This window comes from Anarrhichthys ocellatus, unplaced genomic scaffold (assembly GCF_004355925.1).
Source record: "Anarrhichthys ocellatus isolate YVR2014 unplaced genomic scaffold, GSC_Weel_1.0 scaffold25, whole genome shotgun sequence".
Lineage (NCBI taxonomy): Eukaryota > Metazoa > Chordata > Actinopteri > Perciformes > Anarhichadidae > Anarrhichthys > Anarrhichthys ocellatus.
In genome coordinates, this window is record NW_022280055.1 from 2,360,616 (window position 1) to 2,388,138 (window position 27,523).

The window sequence follows — 27,523 nt, forward strand, 5'->3', positions numbered from 1 at the left end:
TATATATATATATATATATATATATATTTGTGATGTTTAACAGCTTGTTAGGTAGTAAAACATGTTTACTGTGATGTGTGCAGCTTTAAACAGGAAAAGGAAGGACATACCCTTGTGTCAATAAGAGATTATCTCGTCTTATTTACTTCCTTCCACCACTGGTTGTCATGTATACAAACTAAATAAAATGATTAATGGTTTGTGTTGTTAAGAATTAAATTGTATTTCGAAACTATAAATTCAGAGCTTTCTCACAGGCCCTGAATGCATCATAAACCGTTGACGGCCAACGAGGGGGGCGGGGTCCCGTGACGTCAGGGGTGGAAGAAAACAGCAGAGCAGGAATCAAAACAAGAGACGGACACGCCTTCGTTCTTTAAGGTTATAGCAGCTTATATTTTGTAACTGCTGCTGTCATAGCTGCATCAAAACCCTGCCTGTCATCCACGAGGACACCAAAAACAACAACAACAACAGCACAAAGACAAAGCACTGCAACAACAACAACAAAAAAGCACCACTGCAGAAATGGAGTCCACAGAAATGTCAGACGTTGACAGCAGCCGTTGATAGAGGTCGAAAATAACACTGACATCCGAATCCTGTACAATGCCCAACCAGAAGAACAACAACAAGGGAAAGAAAAGCAAACGCACTAACAGTAGCGGAGATGAGCAGGAAAATGGAGCCTGTGCGGCCGCAACAGGAGGCGCGGCCGCGGCGGCGGCGGCTGCTGCTACTGCACCCAGGCACGAGCGCTCAAGTGGTAAGAGAGGAAACGGACACAGATGTAGAAGTTTAGTGATGCTGCCTTCCTGCCAAGTGGGGAAGCTCTGCCCTGTCTGTGCGACTCTGACATGCATGCACCGCGACGTTGCAAATGGCTCCACTCCTTTTCCAATCCGGAGAGAACACTGTGCCAAACTTCGGTTGAAAAATGTCTAAGTTTAATGGTTACTTGATTGTCTGCACGTATAGGCTATAATGGTCGATCACGACGTTAGGCCTTGTATGCATTGAGTGGATCTTGTTTGTCCGTTGTGTGTATGTGAACCAGCAAGTAGTTCGTATTCTACTCTACTGCATTGGAATCTCGGTTTGTGTGACTGAGTTACACTGATGGTTTGTTTTTGGCGCAAAACAACAAGAGCAGGGAAATAAGTTGAAATGTGACTGAAACAGGAGTCTTTAGTCTTGTTTTTACGAGTTTGAATAGCACCCGAAATGCAAGACATCTTAAATTGTCAGATGTCTGAATTGAATTTGGCGCCTCGAGCTCTCCCGGGAAATAAACAATTGCCACCTATGAAATGAGTACTCCTTGGTGATAAATATAGACTCAGTGAGTCTTAATGACACTACATCCACGTTAGTAAAGGCTGTTGCAGTTGGTGTTGGTGTTCTTCCTGAAGTGCACCTTGTCCACACAGTTTTCGGTTGTGGCCTTCCTCGAGGGTAATACTGACTTAAAACAGCTATAAAGACAAACTGACCGTGCGCTGCTTGTCTCCTCCAACTTTTCATTCAGATTTGGTTTAAAACAGACCTCAGAACATAAGCTGGTTCTTGCACTTTAGATATTAGTGGTCTTCTGAGTCACTTTATGATATTATTATTATTATTACACTTTCAATGTAGAATTGTTGCTGTAGAAAAACGTAAATGCACCACAGTTGTATGTGTATTTGTTTTTCAGAGGAGTTAATTAGTTGTATAATTCTGAATTGTCTTTGGACAAAATAAGCAATTTTAATATCACACCTTGCATTTTTGTACTATTTAACAAGAACATAATGATCAGATAAGTCTTACCTGCAGCCCAAACATATTCTATTAAATATATAATTAGGACAGTAAAGGAAGTAAAGTTTTGAAAACATCTTTAAGGAGCTATGTGTGTGTTTTTTTTTGTGTCCAAGCGTTGTTGATGTGCAACTTATGATGGAGAGACTGCTTGAATGGTTCCGTCATCTCGCAACGAAACAAAAACACGCTTGAAAAACATTTAATGCTTCTTTGATGTAAGAATTTCTTTGTCTTATTTTATTGGACATTGATTATCTTTGGGTTTTGGATATTTGAAGAAGTCACCAGAGACATAAAAAAAAATCTATTTTCTGATGTTTACTAGACTAGAATAAATCCAGATTTTGTGGGAAATTGTGATGAGAACACAACTAACTAATCCTCTTCCTGTCTTTACTCATCCAGAGGGCCAGTGTGCGACCCCTCTCGGCTGCAGCTTTGCCCGTCCCATCGACCTGGAGAAGGACGACTACCAGCGGGTGGTCTGCAACAACGAGATCTGCCCTTACGGCAACTGGATGCACCTGCAGTGTTTCTACGAGTGGGAGAGCTCCATCCTCGTCCAGTTCAACTGCATCGGCCGCGCGCGGTCCTGGAACGAGAAGCAGTGCAGGCAGAACATGTGGACCAAGAAGGGCTACGACCTGGCGTTCAGGTTCTGCTCTTGCCGCTGCGGCCAGGGCCACCTGAAGAAAGACACCGACTGGTATCAGGTGAAACGTATGCCCGACGAGCGCAAGAAGAAGCCAACTGAGAGGAGCAGGAACGGGTCCAGTGGAGGGGCCGCAGGGCCCGGGGACGGGCTTTTTGATGAGCCCAAGAGAAGCAAGCCGCCAGGAGCAGCAGGTATAGGAGGAGGTAAACTACTCCACAGAGCTTCTAGTCAGGACTTACCTCGGAGACAATCAATGGACCGTCAGAACTCTTCAGAGAGAGGAGCAGTAGGAGGGCTCCCGACAGGGGGACCCTTTTCTCTGGGGCCTCCTCAGAAGTCACCATGTGACTCCCCGGGACAGTCTCCCCCAACTGGTTTCCCTTTCTCCCCCACTGCTGTCCTAGGAGCAGCAGCTGGAGGGGCAGGATTGCGAGGTTCCCGTCAGCTGGGAGAATTCTTCAAATCAGCCGTCCACATGGACCCGCAGAGGAAACACCTGCTGGTCGCGGGAGCTCTCAGCCGGGGAGGCGGCTGCTCGATGGGAGCCTCCGGCGGAGGATCCCACCTCGACCCCGGGTCTGTAATTCCCCTGCCGCTGTCCTTTGCCCTCCCGCTCCACCACCGGCTCTCCTCCGGCAGTGTGGGTGACGGCACGCACTCTCACCCAGTGCAGTTCCTGAGGAGGCTGGACCTCTCGGAGCTCCTCACCCACATCCCTCGACATAAACTCAACACCTACCACGTCCGCATGGAGGACGACGCCCAGGCAGGCCAGGGAGAAGAGCTGCGCAGGTACGCCGATAAAACATGTTTCCCTTCTGCCTTAAAATGTGAGTTAACTGAGCTTATGTTGAGTGGTTAGTTCAACGTTGTCTCATGAGTTTTGAAGATATGTAACTGGCTGAGTTAGGTTCACTGGATATGAAAAAACAAGTTTGACCAATTTAAGATATTAAGTTGAGCCAACAAGTGTTTCGTCAAACTGAAATTAGTTACATTCAGACATTACATTACATTTCTCAGTTTCTAAGTCAGTTATGATGGACAAGATCTACTGTTATGGCTGCTTCTGGACTTACTGCACTTTCAAAAGCTAAAAGAATGAGAAAGTGTAAGTAGGGAAAAATCTGAAATTGATACTGACCTTCATCACAGTTCAAATTGTTTTCATTATTATGAAAAGAAACAACCGTGACTTAACTCAATATGTAATAAAGACACACAGCAGGTTCCCCTCGTATATCTTTTCTTCAAACTACACAACAATGGACTCTCTGGAGAGTTTTCTAACACTCAAGCAGTGCATGCTGGGAGGTCTGCTAAAATGCTGATCACAATTCTCCACAACACAAGGTGTCATATTTAAATGGCCTGTTTTGTCCAACCAACAGTCCAAAACAACTCATGATCATCTGTTTAAATCTAATTAACCTAAAAAGTAAAAGACGAAGGATGTTTTACACTGTATAATAAGACATGGTTTGTAACGTTGCATTTGTTAAGTGGTCTAACTGTAGCTTATAGTTTGTGTGTTATTATAAACCAGTTTTGCTCAGTCAAATTAATTGTTAAATATCTGATAAACATACCTCGTAACATGCATTTTAATAATAGTGATTCAGTATATTACCTTATTGCAGGAAATGAATCTCAATCGTTGTTCAGATATTGTTTTAATACCATACCATGACACCGAGTAAAGTAGATAAAACAGCCAGAGTGCATTGCAAATTATAAATGATTAAATGCAGCTGTCTGATCGACTTATTAAAGAGATCTGTGAAGACACCATGATAATTGCTTCTTTAATTGTTACTGCTTGAAACACAAATATTCATTAAAGAATACTTCATTTTATTCTGCTGTCTGTTGGGCTGTTACAGAATCTTAATCGCCTCTTATCGCGTTAGACGTGCCCACGTTATTACTCTAACCTTAACAATATCACTAGTTTCAGCCTGAAACGTTGGCACGCAAACAAAAGCTCTCACGGGATTGATTCTTTGTTTATAAAGACAACTCTGATAAAACCAGAAGGAATGTCACGTGAACCTGCCAGTGTGGAGGACCTAATGTTTCTGTCCATGTTGTCCTGTAGGTTTATCCTCTCAGCCCTCAGTGCGAGCCAGAGAAACGTGGTCAACTGTGCGCTGTGCCACAGAGCGCTGCCTGTGTTTGAACAGTTTCCTTTGGTGGACGGGACTCTGTTTCTCAGCCCTTCACGCCACGACGAGATTGAGTATGACGTCCCCTGCCACCTTCAAGGTAAGACCTGGTTTGCAAGAGCATGGCGTGAGATACAAATACTTCCAGCTACGGATCATGAAAAATAGCTTTTTTTCAGATTTGCTCAAACTGTCACTGTATCCTGACGTTCATGGTGCCCAGAGGATGAATCCTACCGACTCTAGTGATCCTCTGACTTTTCCTCTTGCGCAACCATGAGGTTGACGTTAGTGTTTTTTTAGTTAAATTTCTCAAATGCTATTTGTGTGGATTGCCTGAAAATTAGGTGCAGACATTTTTGGTTCCCAGAAGATGAAACTTTGATGATCCTTTAACCTTTTATCCAGCACCATCAACATTTAAATGTCTCCTATATGTTTCCATCAGCCTCATCTCTACCTTGTGTTCAGAACTAATCAGCAAATATAACATGCTAAACTAAGAAGATGAACACGGTAAATATTAGCGTGTTAGCATTGCCGTTGTGAGCATGTTATTACGCTGACGTAAGCATATAGCCTGTATAATCTCACAGAAAACTAAAATTACTATCTGTGAATTATATAAAACATGTTAAAACTATTTACGCTATGTTCAGTTTCTATTGTAGGTACAGTGTTTAATCTGAAAACGAACAGAAACGCATTGATCAAGTGTTGTTATTAAGCTCTGGATTGGCTGAACATCAGCTTTCAGGATTGTTCTAATATGACAAAAACCAAACATTTAATGTCTACATGAATTGCAACCATTATTATGTTATGTTTGCTCAATTATAAATTCACATTCTATTTAAAATGTCAAGCTTTCTTTTCTACAAATAGAAATTACAACTGGCTAATCCATCAATAAGCTCAGTCCATGCTGTGAATATAGACACAGAAGGTTTTTTGCTGGCACAGTCCGACATGAATGGGAATAAACAGGGCGAAGCTCCTTTGATGTTTTGGCCCACAAGATTTGATATGTACGGTGCTTGATATGCATCAGCATGAAAGGATTATTTATTCAGATTTTCATGCTTTTGTGTCAGGCAGAATATAAATGTTGGCCAAAGAGAAATGAATCATGCTGTACAGTTAAACAGTGAGGTGTTTGTTTATTTAACGGTAGCTAACAGCTGAAGAGCTTGATTTTGTCCTGAGAAAATGTAAATGCATGTGTGTTTGTTTTATTAGCGAGCAAGTTTGCAGGGACATATTTTTACAACACATCTTCATCAAAAACGTCATGACTCTCTATGTGAGTGGCTCTGAATACATTCATGTTCATAATGGGATTTGAATGGTAAGCTGCATTGTATTTGCTCCATATAGCTTCAGTTTGACGAGGTTTCAAAGCTCTTGTTGGGTAGCATAGATTTAAAAATAACACGCTAAATAAAAGGACTTGCAACTATTTTCCAAGAATGGCTTGTTTGGCATCCACACAGAATTTGTGCAGAGCTGGGAAGGTTTCATTTTGGTACTTGCCAGGCTGATCTTTTAGGATGTGATCACTCCGGTAGCTTAGTTTCTGGTCTGTATACACCATGAAAGGACATAGAAACTGTTATTTATCCTGCATGCACTGCAGAAGCATGATAATGAGCCATGGGCGCAATCAGGAGTTCATTTTTTCCTGGCTGATTATCTGAGTGTCTTGTTATTCTGTAAACGTAATACTTAACTATGCTTCTTTATTTCTAACAGGCAGGTTAATGCACCTCTACGCCATCTGTGTGGACTGTCTAGAAGGCGTCCACAAGATTGTCTGCATCAAGTGCAAGTCACGCTGGGACGGGAGCTGGCACCAACTGGGCACAATGTACACCTACGATATACTGGCTGCTTCCCCGTGTTGCCAGGTAGAAACTGATTTTTCTGACTACTATCACGCGTGTCCTCGAGGTAAATGGGCAGAGAAACAGTGGTACTCTCCAATGCTGCCGTCATCCGGTTGCTCACTGGAATTAAAGTTGTATTAATCCGTGTTTTTAGCTGCGACTCAGTTGCCGATCAGTCGGTCCACAAACATTTCCCAACCCTTTGGCGGCCACAGTTTTTGCCCTCGGAGGCTGAAATTTTATATGGAGGTCGAGTGTTCTAACCTCCTATTGTGAATTTGAACCTGTATAACAACAATGGATTCAATTACTATGTGAATTGTGAGGCGTCAGTCGTAGTGGCTGAACCATGAGAATTATCATCCAACTCAGTCCCCCTCAGATTTATGGAACATTTTAGTGTCTTTCGGCTCATTGCTTTTGGTCATCACCCCACAGCAGGCAGCCATTTTCAGCAAAAAGCTGTCCACTACCTGTCCAGCACCAAACAGCAGACAAACTCAGTTTACGACTAACTGGTGAACATAGTGGAGCATTGAGAGACCAACAAAAGAGCCAGAAGAGAGCAACTATTGGACCAGAAACGACTTCATAATGTTATTGTTGCTCTTTTGCTAAAAAGCCGTATGCCATATGAACTTAATGTTATGAATGCTAAAATAGTTGAGGAGGTGCTCAAATGTTACTATCCAGTACACGAGATACCAATTTAGCTTTGTACTAAAGAATCGTAAAAGCTCTTGAAACATAGATCCAACTGAAACAGAAGAGAGTCGGATACAATTCTGTCTTGCTTTTAGTTTAGTTAGTTTTAGTAAGTGGAGCCTTGGGTTGAGATTTTTTCGACACGTCCTGAGCTTCCTGGTCAAATCTTGTACAGCATTAATTCAACGTCCTCCCTGTGTGTCCTCAGGCTCGTCTCAACTGTAAGCACTGCGGGAAGCCGGTGGTGGACGTTCGAGTCGGGATGCAGTATTTCTCCGAGTACAGCAACGTCCAGCAGTGCCCTCACTGCGGCAACCTGGACTATCACTTTGTGAAACCTTTCTCCTCCTACAAAGTACTCGAGGCTTATTGACAAATGCTGTCCATGCAGGCTAGTTGAGCTGCTTTTGTTCTCAATTTTTTTAAACACAGTCTAGGAAAGATTTTATTTTTGGGGCCTTAAGGTGATTTTATGTTTTTATGTTCACTCTCTTTTGTTGTTGTTTTATGTATAGGAAAAAGTATCACTCTAGTTTTAAAAAAAAAAAAAAAAAGAAAGAAAAAAAAAAGTTCCAAGACAGTATATCTGCAGTTACAGAAAGGTGTTGATAAAGTGTAGAACTGACACATCAGTCAAGCAAACACACTCATCTGTGAGAAATGAATGTATCAGTATGCCAAACTTTGCTTTTATTTAACTTTTTTCTTTTCTTTTTTTTACCAAAAACATAAAGATGAATCTCAAATAAAGAAGAGAAAGATAAGCGTTTGTGTCGGTTTGGTATCTTCATCCCATATTTTAAAAAACAATTTCACTTCAACGGGGACGGTCTTCCAAATGCTTCAACTTTTATTAGCGGATCATCATCATCATCCTCCTTTAGCTCGTCTGAATTGTCACAAGTAGGTGAACAAAAATCAATGGATTCCACTTATCCTGTGGTGTCAACCTGTTCATCGGTGTATGTTTGTGGGTAAAAAGCTAAAACATGTACTCATCACATTTTGGGTACAAAAGTCTGTTCTCAATGTCACATGTGAAGACTCAAGCCCCATCTAATAACAAACATCTGGTACATTCAGGTTACATTTACAGACAGGATGAGTTAAAGGGCCAGTGTGTAGCATTTAGGGGGCTCTATTGGCAGAAATGAGAATATAATAAGTATGTTTCCTTTAGTGTATAATAACCTGAAATACAGAATCGTTACCTTAGAATGAACCGGCTGCCGTGTTTCTACAGTAGCCCAGAACGGACAAACCAAACACTGGCTCTAGACAGGGCTTCCTACACGCTCGGCACATGGGACGAGTTTCAGTTGGTTGCAATCTGCAACCTCACTGCTAGATGCCGCCAAATCCTACACGCTGCACCTTCAAAAGGAAAAAGCTGAATGATTTGAGAAACCTACTGCTTCATCTTTTAGTGGAGAGGACCAACCCAGGAGTATGTTTTTAAGAATGAAACCCGCACTTATCAAATAAAGTTCAGTGTTTAGGTCACTATAGCCTGTAATGCAGTATTCAAACATGGGGTGCTATACATTAAAAACTTCACTCTGCTGTTGCACAACATGTTGGTACCATCGTAGCTCTGCCACCTGTGACACTTTCAGAGGGCCGATGGTTATTCCATTTCGCTGGATGCGTCATTATTACATACCAGGCTTTATTAAATTCTTAACACGATACACAATGAAATGAAGGAATTGGATTAGTTTTTATGAGAATGTTTTATTTCCATGTATAGACCCCTCTGTTGTGTCTGTGTTGCTAACAGGAGGGACGGGTGTTTCGCTCTCAGGGGCTCTTGAAGTCGAGTCGTCAGACTGCGAAGCTGCGTCCTTATTCTTCTGCGACAGTTCCTTTGCTGAAGGTGGCCGGAGGATGCACATGGCTGCTTGACCGTCACGTACGGCTTTCGGCTTGGAAACGAATCCGACCATCACCTCCATTTGCTGCACTATCTGCTCCAGAGTTGTGTCCTGTGGAAAATAAAACAATGGGGTTTTTTGGGGAATAGATTTTTAACACAAACAAGTATTTTTAATCCCTTTGACTTGTTTTTTTAAGAATAGTGAAAAATAAACTTCTCAGTAATGTCTGGTGGACATTCACTGTGAACACATTTCCGTACTGTCATTTTTTGGCAGACATGCACGCAGATAACAGTTAAATCTGTGACTATTTCTGCCATGCAGATGTTTCATTTGGGAATGCACATCTCTAACGCACACAGCTGCGCTATTCTGAACCTGTCTCAGTTGCAGAGGACGGAGTAGACAACAGAAAGCGTTTCCCCTCACCAGGTCGACTGCCGATCCCCCGCGTCCTGATCGCAGAGTGAGTCTGACATGGTTCTTCTTCTCCAGCCAATTCTCCACTTGTTTCATCTTGGTGGACAGGTCGTGCGCTGCGATGCCGGATGAAAAGGTGAGCTCTTTCACCTGCACGGGGGCTGTGGAGAAGAGAACACGTGTGTTTCATCACGTTTGACTTTCGTACTGTGTGAACAACATCTTTTACTTCCTGTAGAGATCTGTTGAATACTGTGGGTACCTGCCGGGACACCACATACCTGCTTTTGCTTTCTGTTTCTCCCGCAGTTTCAGCTGCTCTTCGTGGATCTGTTTGCCACTCATCAGCCGGTAGACGGGGGGATCTTTGCGTTCGTTGAGCAGCACCAATTTGAGACCCTGCTCGTCCAGGATTCGGATCACATCTGAACGGTGCATGGTGCCCAGGTTCTCGCCCGTCTCACTTATCACCTGTATCTCACGGTGTGGGATCTTACGGCCGACGGCGCCGATTGTGGCATGAGCTTTGGGATCATGCTTGTTTTTCTTCTTCGGTGTGGGAGTCTGTTCTGTGTCGTCTGCAGCCGTGGAGAATGGAGACCATCTCCAGGAGGAAGCAACGAGGTCAGATCTTTCACCGGGTGGCGCGAATCTCGACGTTGGCGTCCAGTAGCCTCGGCTGCTACCACACACAGCTCTCACTGTACGGCTCAGCATCCACCTCACACAACCTGCAGACATATCCTAGATACAAAAAAAAAAAAAAGAAAGAAAGAGAGGGAATTATGTGAAACAGCATACATCACGAAAAGGCCATGACTGGGGGGGAAAGCATCTCTTTTACCACAATGTTAAGAGTTAAGCTTTTCCTGAAAATGACTGGCGGACATGACAGATTAATGTAGATTACAAGTACATATTTACATAGCTCATATTTTGCTAAATGCTTACTACGTGGGTTTTCAATGTATCAGGATTATGAAACAATGTGTTTGACACATATACTACCATTATTCGCTTGCTATCTCAGGGCTTTCTCTTGCCTCTGAAGGTATTTTAAGTAATGTCTTGTAGGTACATTTCACTTGAATTAAAAAATCTAATTTAGTCATTTATTTCCTAAAGTACTCTACGGGTTAGTTAGCTCTGATATCACAAACATATCTAATGGGTGTTGAGTTCAATTTCGTCTCTGCATCTCGTTTGTATCAACAGCCAGTTCATACAGTTGTGACATCATTTCCTGTTGCACCCCGCCAGGCCCGCCCCCATTTACACATCGGCCAATTACAGTTTGCCCTTCTTAAATGTCACTGCACACACCCCCCAAATAAGATGTGTATACAAACCCTCAGGGTCCGCTGTGATATTCGTGATACACCACATTTACTTATTTTTACTTTAGGAAGTTTAACACTTATTTTCCCTTCTCTTTATATCGTTCACCTGGCATTCTGACAAGCGTGCGCGTGCAGGTAAAACACTCTGGCCGCAGTGACCACTGCAAACTAATTGTAAAAAGCTAACATTTAATTCAAAAGTTCATCAGCAAACGTCATGCCGAACTGGCCAGCAAGCCTTTTCAATTCATAAAAACGCCTTGCAGTAAATGCCTTGTGGTGCACTTGGTGTGGAATTAACATGTCAACATTAAACTACGGTTTAAAAAGGGAGTCTGGAGTTGACCGAGAGAGCCGTTTACAGTCATCTTTGCAGCGTTTAGCTTGGGCCTAAAAGTCGGTGTAATTGCCCCTCAAACAGTTGTAAAGTATTACCCTTTTCTCCAATTATCTCCTGTTGTTGTGCTGTTTACTCACTGTAGATCAATGTCGTGTATTCATATTGCAGGGTGACTGTTGCAGTCTTCTTCCGCCATGTGCTTCTTCGTGTCATTTGAGCGAGAACAGATGCAGCCAAACCCCGATGCTGCCCTCTTCTGCACAGAGCGGGACACGTCGTTACTCCATTAAAAGGGTCAGTTCACCCAAAATACAAAAGGGCATACCATACATTCTTATTTGAGCTTAGTCATATACCATCCAGGTGGTTCTAGTTGTATTTTGCCCAGGTTTTGAAATGTCTGTCTATTCATCCTGATGCAATGGAGGTGAAAAGAATGTAACTAATTGTTTGATTAGTAGGCTACATGGAGCTACCACAGTAGGTAACACATGAGCGGTTTCAATTCTCCATCAATTTTACACAGTTGATTTCTTGCCTATAAAATTCTCAAAAATGAATTAAAAATAAAACTTGTTTTTTCCTTACAAACCCTTTCATTGTTATTTCATTTTTGTTGATCATTTGGCACAGTTTTTTCATGTTGAACATCTTGTTTCAGAGCCATGAAATCATTTGGATGTATTTGATTACTTAGGCTAATTACTTTTTAATTGAATTACTTTTTGTGACCCAATTAGTACTTTAATGTTTAGTTAATTCGTTTAATAACTTTAAGAACAATAAACAAAGAGCTCCTTTTTATGGATTGAAGATTTTTTTGAAAATCAATTTCAAAATGCAATTAAAACTGAAATATTCTCCATTGATTATACTTTGCCCTGGAATATTTACCATTTACTTTTCATAAAAAAAAAACATTATGAAAGAGAAGTAGGCTATATGAGCAGACTCAATTCTTGAGGATGTTTTTAAAAGGACATGGTAAAGAGTTAATTGGTAGGCCTACAATAACGATGTTCATACAAGCTACTGTGCGTCACAGCCACCATTCATTCCTTGAATTTGGTTACATTGTAACTGGACATTCATCCAAGCAAAATTATGTTTTGGTTATTTTGCAAAGGAGAGAGGCACACGGACATTTCTTGGAACTGTGTATTTGCAAAACAAAATGCTTTCAGCGGGCAGCTATGCAAAGTCAGTTAGACAACATATTCATGAGTCCAAAAGGTTCAGTGTTTCTGTCTTCAGTGCTGCTCTTCAGTGCTTTGACGGTATTCAACCACAGAAAGGTAAGAAGTAAAATACTTTTGGCTGATAATCTGTATTGAAAAAGAACTTTGGAATTATACTTGTTATTCATCTTCTGTAGCCGGGAATCGATCGCACGTCCTGACAGAGTTAACACCATCAAAACAACATGAGCTGGATGACTTGGGTTTTGTTCGTGGGGCTTCTGTGGATTTATCCTGTTTGTACGTAATCAAAATCTCCAAATGATAACGCCTAGTGGCCTCTACATATCATATTGCATTATTCTCATAAGGGACGATTGTTATGGTTATAAGGTGACAACATCTTGTGTGAATATTTTTTTGTTTAACTTGTTGTCTCATTGGATATAACAGGTGGAAACAGGAATAACAAGAGTAAAACAATCTGGCAGAAACTCAAATATTGTTTGAACAACAACCCGACACTACCTTATTTTGTGGTTCCTGATCAGTTCAGTGCCTTCATCACTGCAGATGAACATTGGAATCTGAGTGAGTTGAAACTATAACAAACATTTTAATTACAGTAGCTGTTGATTGATGTTTGGGGAACAAAACGAAGTCTGGGAGGAAAGGTGCACCTTTACAGCTGGTAGCTGTATTTATCTTTTTAAAACGATAAAATACAGTGACATATCTTAAGCATCTAATGTAGGGTCCATCTGCCGGGTGAAAACAACACATGTAGATCGATGACTTAGCTGTTGTTAAAGTACATACACATTAGACTGAGCCTTTTTGCTCTTACTTTGTTACTCTTACTACGTGACATAACAAGACTGCATTCTGTACCTCTCTGCAGCTAAGGCTTGCATACTATTTGTGCAGAGAAACGTGACTAGAGCAGGTTAGTACAACCAACTTATTACACTAAGAATATTGAATTTATTTTTGCATTTACATAAGCATTTCAACTAAATAAAGATCTAACTGTGTTTCTGTTTTTAATTAACAGGAATGTTTGAGAAGAAATATCTTCAAGTGGAAGGAAATTACGGTTCTTATGTACTACGCCTCACAAGGTTGTACATCAGAAAGAAATTGCACCTGTATGTCGTGGACGGGAGGAAGTGCAACACCACATTATCTGGCTTCACAGGTGATATTACATAACTGTTTTTTACATTCTCCGATGTCAGTATTAAATGTTGTGAGCAACATTAAATGACATTCTATTCACCTTTACTGTATTTATTATTCAGTGCACAGGGCAGATGAGAAGAGAGGAAAGTTGGACATACGTCTGTTTGCTTGTGTGTGTGTGTGTGTGTGTGTGTGTGTGTGTGTGTGTGTGTGTGTGCTTGGCCCCTTAAAACTGTAAAACAACGGTTCTAATTTGCTGATTTGCTTTTGTCAATATAAATTTCTCTTATTATTCAGATTCAACGGCCATCATTGACACTCTCACAGGTAAACAACTTTGTTTTACAATTAAAACTGTAAAACAACGGTTCTAATTTGCTGATTTGCTTTTGTCAATATAAATTTCTCTTATTATTCAGATTCAACGCCCATCATTTATGACATTGTCACAGCTAAACAACTTTGTTTTACAATTCTGTCTGGAAAAAATAATAATAAAAACAGTCTCTATAAAGGTATTATTACGTTTACGCTCAATGTAAAAATTGGAATGATGACACAAGTCTCTTTTAATTAAGTCTTTAATTCAATTTAGAAGTTCTTTTTTTTTACCATCCCTCATAGTGTTAGCTACAAATTTAATAAAATTAAAAATAGTAATTTCAAAGAGATTGTTAAATATTTTTATCAGTGCACTTTCTGTAGTGTTGTCCCACTTTTTTCTTTACTGTGTATGTGAAGATTCTGACAGTGTTTCTCTTTGTAGAACCTTGCTGGATTAGAGGTTTGGATACAAAGATAGTATGTAAAGAAGCTAGTTATGATGTAAACAACTGCAAAGCAGGTGAGTTCCTCTCAGAGAAGCAATGATTGCGTAACTATTTATTAATTTCTTGCCTTTTGTGCTCTATAATGCACATCATGCTTGTAATGCTGCGGACACTGGCTATAAATGGCACCAACTGTGTATCTTACTTTACAGATTCAGGTTCACTGGTCAAAGACAAGTTCATCATCAACATAACAACAACAACAAACAACAAATGTGTAAGGTGTGATAATCCAGAGAAATTGCCGGAGGATAAAGTTAAGGTGGCTGGGAATTATACACCTGAAGAAGGAGAACACTTCGACGCTGCCGAAGCTGCGTAAGACATTTTGGGAAACATGCTTTAATTTGCTTTCTTGCCGAGAGTGAGATGAGAAGATTATTACAACTGTACAGCCAGAACACAGGTTGTTGAGATTTGAAACAGCTAGACTGGTTCTTTTCAAAGCAGACGGACTTTTCACACTACGGAGCACTACTGAAAATTTCAGGAGCATCAGCGGAAACAATTTAGGAGCACGACTAAATCGACATGCAACGAAACACATTCATATTCACCTCGTCTGTATTGCTGATAATGCTTTAATAATAGATAGACAATTTACAGAAATAAACAATGTGCTGTTTTATTTAAAAGGAAAATTCCCAAAGTGAATTAGTGCTTTAAGAAAGGAATTCATTCAGCGACATTGTCCTTTTTTAATGCACCAAATAACGAATCGAACGGTGGAGTCTTATGGGCCACTGCTAACTCCAAAACCACTATTGCTGACTAATTAACATGTCGTATCGTGTTTGTTTGTTTGTTCGCAAATAGAAATGTGTCGACAAGACTCCGGGTAGTCACTGCTCCCGGAAATAGTTACAGCAGGAGGTTCCCTGTATTACCACAAAGCTTTACATTTCTCATTCTGTAGGACTTAAGCTGATACAATATCTTAATTATTGAACTTTAGAGTTGCGATTAGGTGGATGCTTTTTAAACTTTGGACAGTGCCCCCTGCCTCCAGTCTTTGAGCTAAGCTAAGCTAACCTCCTGTACAACTCCTAACTAACTATTCCTTATAACATTGAAATTCAAAGGGAGAAAACATTTTTGGGCTATTCATATATATTTACCACAATGTAATGTAATATATGTAAAAATTTATATGTATATGAAAGAATTGTCAATATATTGAATATTCTTCCTTCTGTCAACAGCAGAGTCATGAACAAAATGGCCGACCTTGCCAGCTCCATCAACGTGTCTTGGGCTGCACTGACTGTGGCAGAAGGAGTTACGGGTATCTTAGTGAGAAAAACAGACCCTGTGGATGTAGCCGAGGTCGTCTTTGGTTATTGGGGCTCAAATGACAGCATAAGGGTGGGTGTATTATTTTGAATTTGACCTTCATATGCATGTTATGTGGTAAAATTCTTAGTACAGACTTCAATAACTGTATGGATTGGGTAACCAGTTCTCACTGGTTACCCTTACACCAGGTTTTCAACTAACTCCAATGTAAAGCAATCAGTGTCAGTGTGAAGCCTCGGTTATGCGTTCTGCATGGACGGTCGTACGGACATGAGATGATGCAGAACCGTGATGAGGAAACTGATCTCTTGTACACTGGGCGGGTTTCTCCTCGCGGCAGCCGACATTCTCAAAGCTCCTCAAAGTTGTCCATTTTCTCCACCTATCCACATCCGCGTAGTACGGAAAATGTTGGATGGTCACGGACAGGCAAAATAAAACCTGCCGCATGGAACCCCTGTGAAGGTCTTATGGCGTAAATCAGGCATTAGACTGTCAACTGACTTGGTATAAAGAGTGAGGAAGATGACGAAGGGCAGGTCGGATGGCAGGATGGAAATACAAAGAACTTTCACCCAGGAGACCGCTGCTTGTGTCCTGTGTGGAACCAAGTCAACGTTGACTTATTCCATTGTCCGGGTGAATACTTGATTCTGATTGGCCGCAGGGTGTCCATTAATTCTTGATAATGGAGACATACCAAGTAGTTCCAGTTAAAGTGTCTGTTCATCGTTCGAAATTACTGCGTTGGCTACATTAAATTTAAAAAAAAAATCATCTGAATTTCTTATTGAGCACACTGAGCCTCATCCTCTGAACAACACAGGGTGGCGACAGTAATACACAAGCTGCAAGAAGTAAGTTACACTGCCCTCTCAACTTATTGATACTTTGTATTACATAAGAAGTAGACGGCCCCTTCGTGGAGGCCAGAATTGTAAGACACACCGCGTTAATTCCTAATAATGGACACTTCCTCAGGCAATACTTAGCATTACTTATTTACCACTTCAGAGTCATGAAATAAGTAGTCCGTCTAAACTTTGAGGATATGCCATCCTGTCTCTCATTTAGAAATAACTTACTTTTGTTCAACATTTTTCTCTTTCTGAGATTGAGGTGAAAGGATCAAAATGAAGGTAGCAGAGCAGGCAGACTGCTGAGTCATTTCCTAGATACTAAGTCATTTCCTGGATTATAATTGGATTGACTTCAAACAAACAGTTTTATTTTTCTTAAATGTTTAAAACAGCACTGTACATGATTTTGACAACACACTTGTGTTCTTCCCTGCAGATTGTAGACGGCAGTGATAATCTGGCTCAATACTCAAGATCTGTCTCAGTGCCAAAAGAAGCGTTTGAGAAATCCCTGAGTTTGAATGTTAGCGTGCAATTTGTAGTCCTTTTACGATTCACCAATCTGGCTTTGGTAAGAAACAATATCAAAATGTCGCCTTCAATGGTAAAGGAAATATAATCATGTGACTATTTTGCAGTTGTTTCATTTTTTTTCAGGATATGAACAACAGCACTATTTTAGGTGATGAGGTTTTAGCAGTTGAAATGGGAGCCACGATCATCAATCTCACAGACAAAATATGCATCAATTTCAAGAACATTAAAGACGTAAGTTAAAAAAATATATATATTGTGCATTATCGAATGTGTATTATTTTTATTTGTTTGAGTTTGTTTACCATCCAAGAGCATGTTTTAATGCAGTTCTGTTGTTTTTACAGGAAAGAATTCCATCTTGTCGTTCATGGAATGGTGATGGTAATTGCAAGATTTTCTTTAGGTCTACATTACCCACGAAAAAGAATAGAGCTTTTCCCACAGCACACATTTTGACACATCAAGTGTAATCAACAACATTAACAATGTTTTTTAGGAACAAAATCCCAGTATGTGACTGCTGCCATAATGTAGATTAGAAAAGGACATGAAATAACAGAGACTACAATAGTGAGCTGATGTAATAGGCGATGTAATTCTATTCCACTGGGACACTTCAATAGAACGGATACAGTGTCAAATTGATTGAGTGTCTCACACATTTTGATTTTGGTTGACCTTAATTTACATCTGGGTTTACTATTCCCGTATTTTCCATGTTTGAAATCTACTATTGGCATGGAGCGTTGATTCTTACTTGTTGTTTCTCACTCACTCAATGTACTCAATGTACCCTCCAGCTTCAGCTCTGCGTTGTCTGCATGCTCTGATCCTGTCTTTTAGGAAGCCGACCAAACTGGACTGATGGCGGATGTCGGACGATAAAAAACGGGACCAGCATTACATGCGAGTGTTCGCATTTGACCTTTTTTGCTGTCTTATTGGTACGTCTTACGTCTTTTGTAATATTCTCATGGCATTCTAAGCTTCGTCCTTTCAATCGGTATTCCCAGTGGAATACACATATATGGGCATTCCTCTGTATGACCGTCTGTAGCTACCGATTTTTTTCATCCTCTGTAATGAAATTCATCATAAACCATCCTCATTAATGCCAGTCCATGTGATAAAGTGTTTAATTGTTGCTCTTCGCAGGCTCCTCTTAATGAAACCATACCTAGTGCTGACCTGAAAAACCTCACCATCATCACCCAAGTTGGCTGTGGCTTGTCCATGTTCTTCCTCGGCGTAGTCCTCTTCATGCACTTCCTTATGAGGTAATGATAACATGTCTCCATAATTAGTTTCAGATTAAATAGTTTCAGTATCAGGAAATTATGACCATGTAAAATAAAGTGTTGCCTTTATTTCAATATCGGGTTGCCACGGTCCGATTTCCACGAGCTAAATTCTGTTTTAAAGCCGTCTCAATGCAAATTACTAAATGATTACGTCATTTATTTTTGTTTAAATATGTCTAAAAATACTGGGCTTGGCCTGAGTAATAAGAACTACTTTAAAGCTTTTAACTGCAGAATGAAACCCATCTTTTGTCCAGGTTTGTTGAGCCATGGCTGAATACTCCAATCTCATTATGTAGCCATACACCTCTTTTTAAATATAAAATTAAATAAAGTGTCATTATCATTAATGTCAGCCTTTTAGAAACAAAAGTCATAAAGATACTGGATTGATTTTAAAATAGTTGCGATTATTTAAAAAAAGGCATTAATCGGAAAAAGTCATCGGCTGACCAATTGATCAGTTTTTCTTTGGTCTTTAGTCTTTATACAAGTAAACAAACACATCTCTTGTCAATAGCTGTGTTGTCCCACAGCCAGCTGATTTAGTGATAATTCATGTAAATAAGCATGCTCTTCAGAACAGCAGAACACTATGTCATACATTTGCAATAGGGAAATGAGACCGCTGAATAGTAGCTTTGTTGTAGGAGTGCTATGGAAACAACCGTGTTATGTACCGAATGAATACTTCATGAAAATAATCTAACATCCCATCTGTCCCTTTCCTCACACATTAATATTTTCAAGCCACTATTTTTACAGAGGCGGAGGAAGAATTCCATTTCTATATTCATACCACGCTGTAAAAAAGATCTCCTACAAATGAAAATGCTGTATTGGAAAGGTAGTATTAGGAAATGTACTTCAAAGTATCAAAAGTTAAAGTTCTCAATGGAAAGAAATAGCCCATGTGAGGGTTTATGATATCTAATGACATACTATGACACAGAATATGATTACATTATTATTACTCATGCATTAATGTGTATAAGCAACGTTATACTCTTGTGAGGTGGAGCTAAGTTTTAACCATTTAATATAAGGCTGCAACTAATTATTATTTTCTTTATTGATTGATCTGCTGTTTGTTTTATTGATTAATCCATTCATCATTTGCTTTGTAAAGTGTATGAAAATAGTGAGAAATACTGTCACAATTACCCAGAACTCAAAGAAACTCTTTCAAATGTCTTGTTTTGTCCAGACAACAATCCAAACCTCAAAGTTATTACCAGGACTGAGCGTGGCTGGTTGTCAGACCCTGCTGCGGTAAAATAAGAAGTTTTCTTAAGGGACTCTGGTTCTCGGAAACACTACTGCTTTATAAACACAAAATAAAGTTCCTCATAGCATAGCATAGCATAGCCTCCTTCACCAGACGGGGTAATCATAAAAAAAACAATGATTTGTCTGTGAGCAATATGTGTCTCTCTTACAGGAAGACCAAGGCCAGTATATCAACAAAGATTCTCATCCACATGGTGTCGGCCATGTTCCTGCTTAACCTCACTTTCCTGCTCAACAACTTCGTGGCAAAAATGGACAGCTCAGTGGGTTGTAAGAGCTTGGCGGCTCTCATGCACTACTTTATGTTGGCCACTTTCAGTTGGTTTGCTGTGCAGGCCTTCCACCTCGGCCTGCAGCTGTACGTGGGGGGCAAAATTGTAATCCGTCACTACATACTCAAAGTCTCCGTTACCAGTTGGGGTGAGTACACATCAGGTATTTTCTGTTGTTTGATCTGAACATGGACATGAGATTTGCAAGTCAGTAGTTACTTGGTAAATCTTCTTTGTCCTTTTCCAGTCCTACCGAGTGTAGTTGTGATCGTCCTGCTCATCTTAGGAAAATATGGCAAACAATCCGTCTATACTAGTGACACTGAAGAGATTGTGGCCATGTGAGTGTGTGGAATATATATTTAATATACAGAATTCACACATTTGTTCATACGCATCCCTTCATTTACTGACATGTCTCTCTGTTCCAAGGTGCTGGATAACAGACAATGACGTGCAGTACATTGTCAACATAGGTTACTATGCGTTGGTCTTCCTCTTCACCTGCACTACCTTCAACATACTGTCCTGGCTCTTTTGTCTCAAGAGAATGGGAAGTGGAGTAATAAGCACAAACACAAAAAGCATCGCAATCATCCTGGGACTGTGTTGCATGATGGGTATCACTTGGGGTTTTGCCTTCTTCGCCTATGGTGTCCTCCGGATCCCCGCCTACTACATTTTCACAGTCTTGAATTCTTTCCAAGGTCCATGTGATAATAAGCTTTCAATGTATTAATCTGTTGCATTTCAAATAATCCAATTGAATCCTAATTTAAACTCACTGCTCATATAGCTTGGTTTTTATTACTTAACTCACAGGATTAAGTAATAAAATGTTTTACTTTGTGTCAGTGATTTTTACAATATTATTGTATTGTTATAAAAGTAAGCTGTAAAAGGATAGATGACTGAAAGTAAAACCCACCTGCATGAGCAAGGAGTGTAAAGTAGCAATAAACTAAAAATACGTTACATTTCAAAAGGCTCAACTTGTCCGTATGAGTGACCATCTTTCTTTGTCTGTGGCAGGTTTCTTCCTGTTCATCTACTACTATAACACCAGCCATTCAGAAGGGATAATTGATGGTCAGGAAGTCTCAGTGAGCACCGACACTCTTCAAACTAGCGTGCAAAGCTGCGAGAACCCCTACGCCAACTTCAATAAAGAACAGCCCCGGTAGACAAATGGACTAAAGGGTGAAGATGGACAGCTTGAAGTAAGAGACTACAAGCAAGTAGAATGAACTAGAAAGTTTACTGGTGTGTAACATTGTATAGGGCATCTTCCGACATTTATTGAAGGTTATTGGTGTATGGGAAAATTATTTTAATACTACATCGTTTATTTTCTTAGGACCAGAATTTGGTTTGTACAATTTCATTCAGTGGGGATCAGAAAAGGCTGTATGTTTTGTGGAGTTTATTAGTAATAGTATTTTTTTTTACAGATTTTTCTATAGAAAAACTGCCAAATATGAATATTAGTATTTTATTAAAATTACATTTTCAAGACTCTTTGATCTTCAACCAATAAAATATCTTTAGTTGTGGATATTACAGTAAAAATAATGTTTCCTAAAGCATGTTTTGACTGTTTGGAATATGAAAATGAGATCAGAAGCACGAGGATAAAGAATATTTTATTCAGTTTAAGTGACACTAACATTAAAACATACATTATGCACATTTTTTATTTTAAACTCATTTTTAGTTGGGAAATTATAACTTTTACAGCAAGAGGGCTTCTGCTTCCTTGAGAGCTTTTTCAATTTCAGCCACCTCCAGGGAGAAGTTCTCCCGTTCCTGCATACACTCCCGCGCTTCCGCGAGTTCTGACATCATTGTGGCGATTTCCTATAAGTGTGTAAAACGAGGATCATTTAAAATACACTGCGATCATCACTTAAAAGCAATTACAACAAACAGCAAAGTGTGAGTTTAACTCACCTCTAACCGGGCACGTTGCTGTGATGCAGTGTCTCCAAACGCTTTTAATTCAGCCAGCAGGTCTGTGGACACACTCTGAAATGGAGACAATGAAAGTTGTGTTCAATAGATGGCACTGCCTATGATAGCCAACAGACTGTTACCCTTTATGTGTAGGATACAACTATATTGTAAATGTACTTTTTTTTTTCACTTTAATTGTGTGGAATACAACTAGTGCATGTTTGTAGTCATTTGTGTGAGTGTGATTAAAACGTGACAGAACTTATAACATCAAGTAAACTGAAATAAAATATACATACCATAACCTCTTTTCTTTCATCTTCATTTTGTTGCGCAGCTGATCCAACCCTTTCTCCCAAAACTAAGAATCAAAAGAGATATTACGTTATTTTCTATCAAGCAACAACTGAAATCAAGCAAAGAAAAACATTTTGAAAAAAGGGGATACGTATTCACCTGGGTCTATATTGGCTGCGACTAGGAGCATGTGACAGTCCTTCAGGTTTTTCCGAACCTCTACATTCTCCTTTTCAAGTTCACTGAACTGCAGCTGCAACTCAGACACTCTTTGCTGCAAAGTGACAAGGAAAGAAATGCTGGTCAATTGCAGCAGACAACAGACACGTGAAATCTATAAATGCAAGTAGTTAGATATGTTACAATCATACAAGTACTTCATTAAAACTACTTCCTGCACCTGTGTCTCCGAGAGGTTTTTCTGCAGCTCCCCATTGGTAGCCATCAGATGCTGATTTTGCCCCTTAAGCTCTGCCTGTTGCCCATACCTGGTGGGCACCCTACAGACAGGTGCAATATAAAGTTGTGAGAAGAAGAAAAAAAAAAGGCTGATGCTCACTGCATGTTCATGATATGCAACATAATGCAAGACTCACCCTTTGAGTGCTTTGGGAGCAACAGTTTTCCTGCAAGACAAAAGCAAAAAAAAAAAATGAATTGAATAGCTGTGAAGCAACAATACATAGTAGTGTTGATTAGCACATGTCTTACTTTGGCACGTTTTCTTTTTGATGTTTGAGGATACCATCTGACTTTTGGGCAGCGTTTTCTGTTGCAGATACAGGTGCCCTGTCTTTGGATTCAAACTTATCACCAGCTTTCTTCATTTCTGCAGGTAAATGCACACCTGGAAAACATAAGATTGTTAATCAGACATTGGCTTTGCTTGTCTTGAAATACAATTTAAATATACATAAATAGAATCACCAACACAGTCCAAAAACACCAAATTCTGCTCACCTCTTGGAATTTTGGATGCCATTCGCTTCATCTGTTGTGCAATGAATACAACGCCAGCAATGAAAAAGGCACCTGTAAGAAGAAACCATCTGATTAAGTAACTTACAATTTAGTAATTCCTGGAAATGTTTACTGAACCAGCTGTTGAACTGACATATTCAAACACGTTCTGTTTCTGCGTAACGTTTACTCTAAAGCGTCGACAACGTAATCATATAATACTGGGACCTTTATATTCACTTTTACCAGTAAGATTAATACAAAAATACAGATTATGAATGGAGTTTGGTGCGAGTTTCCAAATTCAACATTCGCTAGACGACTTCAAAAAAGTAACATATCAAGGGTCTAGTTAGCTTAGTTTAGGTGCTAGTTAAACGTTCGCCATAACTGAAACATACCAATATGTGTGACAGGGTTCAGTAACGCAACGTCAACACCTACCTTTGTGGATGCATTAAGTACAAGACTTGTCAACAGTCAATTCCCCAAAAACGAGCCGCACGAATTTAAAAACGTCCCGCCCTCTGTGATCATATCCGGTTTGAGTCCGTTACTTCCTGTATGTCGAAAACTACCTTTCTCTATTTCTTGTCGTCAGAAGGTTTATATGTCTTGATTAATTCGAGGTAAGCGGCATGTGTATTATTCTGTTATTGTTGTTGAGTTAACAATACTGCACTTATCGAAATAAGCAGCGGAAGACTCGACAAAAACCCACTGAAATAGGTCACTGCGCATGCGTGGAGGCGGTTTAATTCAAAACTGAAGACGTTAGCATCAAGGCTCGTTGCCGTTAGCTGCAGCTCACAGCTTCGCACGTCGACCCAGCTAAAAATAAGCGACATGAAAGCTATTTCACGTTAGTTAAGAAGTAATAACACAACATTATCCGTTGTAAAACCGAGGAATTCTCTCACAACAACTACAAGGTATGCGCTATAATGTTTCTTTTGGGTTCAGTTATTGTTCTTGTTTTGTTAATGCCAGACCAACACGTACGTTAGCGTAGGTACAATGTATGCTCGCTACCGAGGTCAGTAATCATTAAGCAACTTATTTAACCTGAAACACTGCACCGGGTCTACCTTTTTATCCCACACAAAACTATATATCTGGTTGTTGATTTAACCCTTTAGCTAAAGATGAAGAAGGGTCAGATAAATGTGACATAATGTCATGTCTTACCAACTTAAATGTAACAATGTACTGCAGAATCTGTGATTTCCTCATCGAGCTCTGTTTTCATTTGTTCACAGTTGAAAATGGAGCCTCTGGATCCTGCCAAGAATGAGTGAGTAGAAACTATGTTGAGAGAAAGCAACAGACTACACATAAACCTAAAGGCCATCTTTGTAGCTGGCATTACCATTGATTTGTGATATGACTGTATTCACATTTTATATAAGAACAAACACCCACCATAGCTGAATACTGTGTTTCATGTGCTGTTACAGTGAAGGCAGTGGATTCTCCAAGCGACGCATTTCCTCGGTCAGTGCTACAAATCATTCATGGACAAAGTACATGTAGTTTACATTTAACGTTAAATCATAAGCCTGAATCATAACCTGTGCAACTTCTCATTTTTAGATTTTAAAAGCACCACGGAGATCAGTCAGGTTCCCTGAACCACAGCAGCAGGAAAATGTGGTAACTGAATTGCTAGATTTAAAAATGTTAAGTGTTTATATGTAAAAATGGGGATATTTCTCGTAATGAAAGATGACCTCCAATCGTAATATTTTTTTATATAGTATCAATTGTCAACCTAATAAGGATAAATTTGAGAGGTAAAAACTTTATGGCTTTATATTTTACTTTATATGTTTTTATTTTCACTCAGGTGGAGTGTGCCAAACCGGTGGAAAAGAGAACTTCAAGAAGAGTCAGTTTTGCTGCGGCCAACGACGTCCTTTTGTTCTCAAAGTGAGACACTACAAAAAAAAGTCAGGCTCAGATTTACCGCAAGGACGCTGACATTTCAACCTAATCTGTATTCTTTTCTTTACAGGGATGTAAAAAATGCCTCTCCTGCCCGAAGTCCTTTACAAGAGTTAATACCAACAAGTATGTAATGTTAGTATGTATAAGTATCTGAGTTCTTATTAGTTTTTTTGGGGCAGCCTTGTAATATTTGTCCTTTTTTTTTTTTTTTCCACAGCAGCGACAGCCACACAAAATAGGTACAGTGATCTTCTCAAGCTGCCCATATTAAGCTGCTGACCTGTTGAAAATGTTGGATTTTAATATACTAATCTTTGACTTGCAGTCATAATGTTGTGTAGTAGCAAAATTAATATTGTGTGTTTACTTTCATAAGGGTCCAGGTGGCGGTCACTGAAGATGGGATTCAACAAATAATGGGTAGGGATATTCATTACAGCTATTACCACATACTCACATTATTTGTTACAGCGTAAGATGACTCTTACTAAATTCAAATCTCTCAAATTCAGGAATGGAAACCCTGTTGAATGCTCCTCTGCATGCCTCTCAACAAAGGGACAAGGTGAGCTTGAAGTCACTTTTGCTGTTTTTGTCCGAGTTGTGTGTTCTTATAACTGTCGCAGCCACCAATGGTTAAATGTCTTTGTTGTGATCATATGTATTGTATTAATACAATGCTTCATTATAATGTTCATGAGAAGTTTTTATGTAGAACTTGATATTTAGTGACCATTCATTGACATAAAGCCACTTTTCTTCACCAGGCCGACGTTGATACTGGGCAGGACTTCGGGGAGAAGACAGTGATGTTTTCTACTGACGATGCATTCCTGGACATGACCCACAGTCACACAATAAACATTGCAAATGAAGCAGGATTGGTTGCAGACATTTCCCTCCAAAACTATGACTCCTTACCTGTCAGAGGAGAGAACAGAGTGAAGCTCACTGCCAGTGATGGAGCCATGGATATGAGCCTGAGTCACCATCTGAGCACTGGGTCAGTATCAGTGCCCACCAGCAGAAATATGGATTTAAGAGTAGAGAAGAGAAACAAATCGTCTCCAGCACCTACTTTGGATGCTGGATTTGAAAACTTCCTCGCAAGTCTCTCCAAACCGAGTGACCCCGGCGTTAATCCTGTGATCACCACGTTGGCGCCTGCTGCATCGTCTGAAAGAGCAAACTGCTCCACGGCCCAGATTCAAACACAAAGGGCTGATGTGGATAAAGAAAATCAGGCTCCAACGTCTGTTTCAGCTGTGATGGAGAAGTCACTGAGTTCATCCAGGAAGGTCGCTGAATTCTCTTTTGGAAGGTCCCTCTGTCCTGAAGAGGATTTAAGCATGGATAGGACTGAAGCTCCGACCGGTCGCATTCTGGGACTCACTGATGACGATGATCCCTTCCAGTGTCTCTTCCCCACACAAGAAATGTACTCTCACCATGACAGCAGAGTGTCGCAGACAAAAGGGAAGACCAAGAAGGAGCAGATCAGTAAACCACAGGCACACACAGGCAACCCTAAAGGTATTTCATTTTCTATCAACCAGCTGACTGATTAATGGCCTAAATGTTCCTTGCTGATATTGTTTCACAACGTATGATACAATGACTAATTTACAGTTTAATAAGCATTTTAGTTCTATTTCCAAATTCAGATATGACGTCCTTGAAGAATCCATCTCAACATGATTTCAATCAAAGACACAAGGTAAGTTTTAAAATACCTTTACTTAAGTATTACGTAAGTTTTAAGTCTGAAAACAATCCGTCATGCCGTACTGACATGCTATATGAACAAAAGGTCAATAACATTTGGTTTGTAAACACTTTAAACAAATAAGGTTCTTTTTAACAGCAGTATTCCCTTTACACAGTAGCAGTTCTATCTCTTCACTATCTGTGCTCAGTGTGTGACTGTATGTGAAACGTTCCACTGCTGTGCAACAGGAATAAAATGTTTCAGCACGTTTCAGCAAAAATGTCTGTCTTCATGACAGTCAGAGCATGTGAATGCAGCTCTACTGTTCATCAATATAATGCTGTAACTCCGAGGTGATGATGGTTACCCAGCGATCAAAGAATAAAGACACTTTACCCAGGTGTATTTTCCCTTTAACTCACGAGATGCAGCATGTGTTATACTTAATGTGAATATAATTCATACTTTGTTGGCATCTTATTCTGAAAACCCAATGTTCGTCTGAAGAAACCGGATGTTGTCTCACGTTATTCTTTCCGCTATCTTTCAAAGTCCTTCGCTCGCTCCCGATCTGTGCCGTGAATTTCAGCATATAGGTGCACTAAAGTGTAAGTGTTTGCCGAGTTGACCACGGAGATCTGAGTGTCTGCTGACTTTACCGCAGCGATGTCCAGTAGTCTCCATTCCTCCACCGCTGCCAGTGAGCAACGGACTTTCA

General features: G+C 40.0%; 5 protein-coding genes across 7 annotated transcripts in view; 3 read left to right on the forward strand and 2 right to left on the reverse strand.

The window, feature by feature from the left end:
- The first annotated feature begins 324 nt into the window (after positions 1-324).
- On the forward strand, positions 325-9,969 carry heca (hdc homolog, cell cycle regulator). 2 transcript variants are annotated; one of them, XM_031861754.1, is made up of 5 exons: positions 325-766; positions 2,212-3,253; positions 4,560-4,726; positions 6,379-6,533; positions 7,426-9,969. In XM_031861754.1, the coding sequence occupies exons 1-5, from the start codon at positions 610-612 to the stop codon at positions 7,588-7,590; spliced, it is 1,686 nt and encodes a 561-aa protein (XP_031717614.1). In that variant the 5' UTR covers positions 325-609; the 3' UTR covers positions 7,591-9,969. The 2 variants fall into 2 exon arrangements, with proteins under 2 accessions (XP_031717614.1, XP_031717615.1); XM_031861755.1 differs by having other exon boundaries at positions 691-929.
- On the reverse strand, positions 7,905-11,416 carry mtif3 (mitochondrial translational initiation factor 3). 2 transcript variants are annotated; one of them, XM_031861756.1, is made up of 4 exons: positions 11,332-11,416; positions 9,796-10,258; positions 9,524-9,675; positions 7,905-9,202 (listed from the first exon to the last, which is right to left on the reverse strand). In XM_031861756.1, the coding sequence occupies exons 2-4, from the start codon at positions 10,253-10,255 to the stop codon at positions 8,939-8,941; spliced, it is 876 nt and encodes a 291-aa protein (XP_031717616.1). In that variant the 5' UTR covers positions 10,256-10,258; positions 11,332-11,416; the 3' UTR covers positions 7,905-8,938. The 2 variants fall into 2 exon arrangements, with proteins under 2 accessions (XP_031717616.1, XP_031717618.1); XM_031861758.1 differs by having other exon boundaries at positions 11,290-11,377.
- Positions 11,417-12,420: 1,004 nt separating this feature from the next.
- On the forward strand, positions 12,421-22,187 carry LOC116391265 (adhesion G-protein coupled receptor G6-like). The gene is made up of 18 exons (XM_031861682.1): positions 12,421-12,489; positions 12,570-12,672; positions 12,826-12,963; positions 13,274-13,318; positions 13,427-13,570; positions 13,852-13,881; positions 14,321-14,398; positions 14,537-14,702; positions 15,587-15,749; positions 16,977-17,111; positions 17,198-17,308; positions 17,422-17,458; positions 17,921-18,021; positions 18,233-18,354; positions 19,820-20,088; positions 20,188-20,281; positions 20,373-20,647; positions 20,973-22,187. Exons 2-18 carry the CDS (start codon positions 12,618-12,620, stop codon positions 21,122-21,124), a joined length of 2,115 nt encoding a protein of 704 aa, XP_031717542.1. The 5' UTR covers positions 12,421-12,489; positions 12,570-12,617; the 3' UTR covers positions 21,125-22,187.
- Positions 21,458-23,567, reverse strand: knstrn (kinetochore localized astrin (SPAG5) binding protein). Its single transcript, XM_031861684.1, has 9 exons — positions 23,552-23,567; positions 23,151-23,222; positions 22,902-23,037; positions 22,787-22,816; positions 22,591-22,690; positions 22,350-22,464; positions 22,193-22,254; positions 21,891-21,965; positions 21,458-21,797 (listed from the first exon to the last, which is right to left on the reverse strand). The coding sequence occupies exons 2-9, from the start codon at positions 23,179-23,181 to the stop codon at positions 21,672-21,674; spliced, it is 675 nt and encodes a 224-aa protein (XP_031717544.1). The 5' UTR covers positions 23,182-23,222; positions 23,552-23,567; the 3' UTR covers positions 21,458-21,671.
- Positions 23,568-23,930: 363 nt separating this feature from the next.
- Positions 23,931-27,523, forward strand: part of LOC116391135 (uncharacterized) — a 4,013-nt gene continuing 420 nt past the window's right edge. Inside the window, exons 1-12 of the mRNA XM_031861417.1 lie at positions 23,931-24,082; positions 24,410-24,444; positions 24,608-24,644; positions 24,744-24,803; positions 24,997-25,079; positions 25,165-25,220; positions 25,315-25,336; positions 25,474-25,517; positions 25,610-25,662; positions 25,865-26,630; positions 26,762-26,907; positions 27,313-27,331. Of these exons, the coding sequence (XP_031717277.1) occupies positions 24,416-24,444; positions 24,608-24,644; positions 24,744-24,803; positions 24,997-25,079; positions 25,165-25,220; positions 25,315-25,336; positions 25,474-25,517; positions 25,610-25,662; positions 25,865-26,630; positions 26,762-26,907; positions 27,313-27,331 (1,315 nt within the window). The 5' untranslated portion in view covers positions 23,931-24,082; positions 24,410-24,415. The remainder of the gene's footprint in view (positions 24,083-24,409; positions 24,445-24,607; positions 24,645-24,743; positions 24,804-24,996; positions 25,080-25,164; positions 25,221-25,314; positions 25,337-25,473; positions 25,518-25,609; positions 25,663-25,864; positions 26,631-26,761; positions 26,908-27,312; positions 27,332-27,523) is intronic.

Coding starts and splice junctions, on each gene's coding strand:
- LOC116391265 (XM_031861682.1), top strand. CDS start 12,618: ATGAGCTGGATGACTTGGGTTTTGTTCGTGGGGCTTCTGTGGATTTAT. Junction 12,964..13,273: donor AGATGAACATTGGAATCTGA/GTGAGTTGAAAC, acceptor ACCTCTCTGCAG/CTAAGGCTTGCATACTATTT. Junction 15,750..16,976: donor GCTCAAATGACAGCATAAGG/GTGGGTGTATTA, acceptor TCTTCCCTGCAG/ATTGTAGACGGCAGTGATAA.
- mtif3 (XM_031861756.1), bottom strand. CDS start 10,255: ATGTCTGCAGGTTGTGTGAGGTGGATGCTGAGCCGTACAGTGAGAGCT. Junction 9,676..9,795: donor GAAACAGAAAGCAAAAGCAG/GTATGTGGTGTC, acceptor TCTTCTCCACAG/CCCCCGTGCAGGTGAAAGAG. Junction 9,203..9,523: donor GGGGATCGGCAGTCGACCTG/GTGAGGGGAAAC, acceptor TATTTTCCACAG/GACACAACTCTGGAGCAGAT.
- heca (XM_031861754.1), top strand. CDS start 610: ATGCCCAACCAGAAGAACAACAACAAGGGAAAGAAAAGCAAACGCACT. Junction 3,254..4,559: donor CAGGGAGAAGAGCTGCGCAG/GTACGCCGATAA, acceptor GTTGTCCTGTAG/GTTTATCCTCTCAGCCCTCA. Junction 6,534..7,425: donor CTGCTTCCCCGTGTTGCCAG/GTAGAAACTGAT, acceptor GTGTGTCCTCAG/GCTCGTCTCAACTGTAAGCA.
- knstrn (XM_031861684.1), bottom strand. CDS start 23,181: ATGAAGCGAATGGCATCCAAAATTCCAAGAG. Junction 22,465..22,590: donor AAAACCTCTCGGAGACACAG/GTGCAGGAAGTA, acceptor GTCACTTTGCAG/CAAAGAGTGTCTGAGTTGCA. Junction 21,798..21,890: donor AGCAACGTGCCCGGTTAGAG/GTGAGTTAAACT, acceptor ACACACTTATAG/GAAATCGCCACAATGATGTC.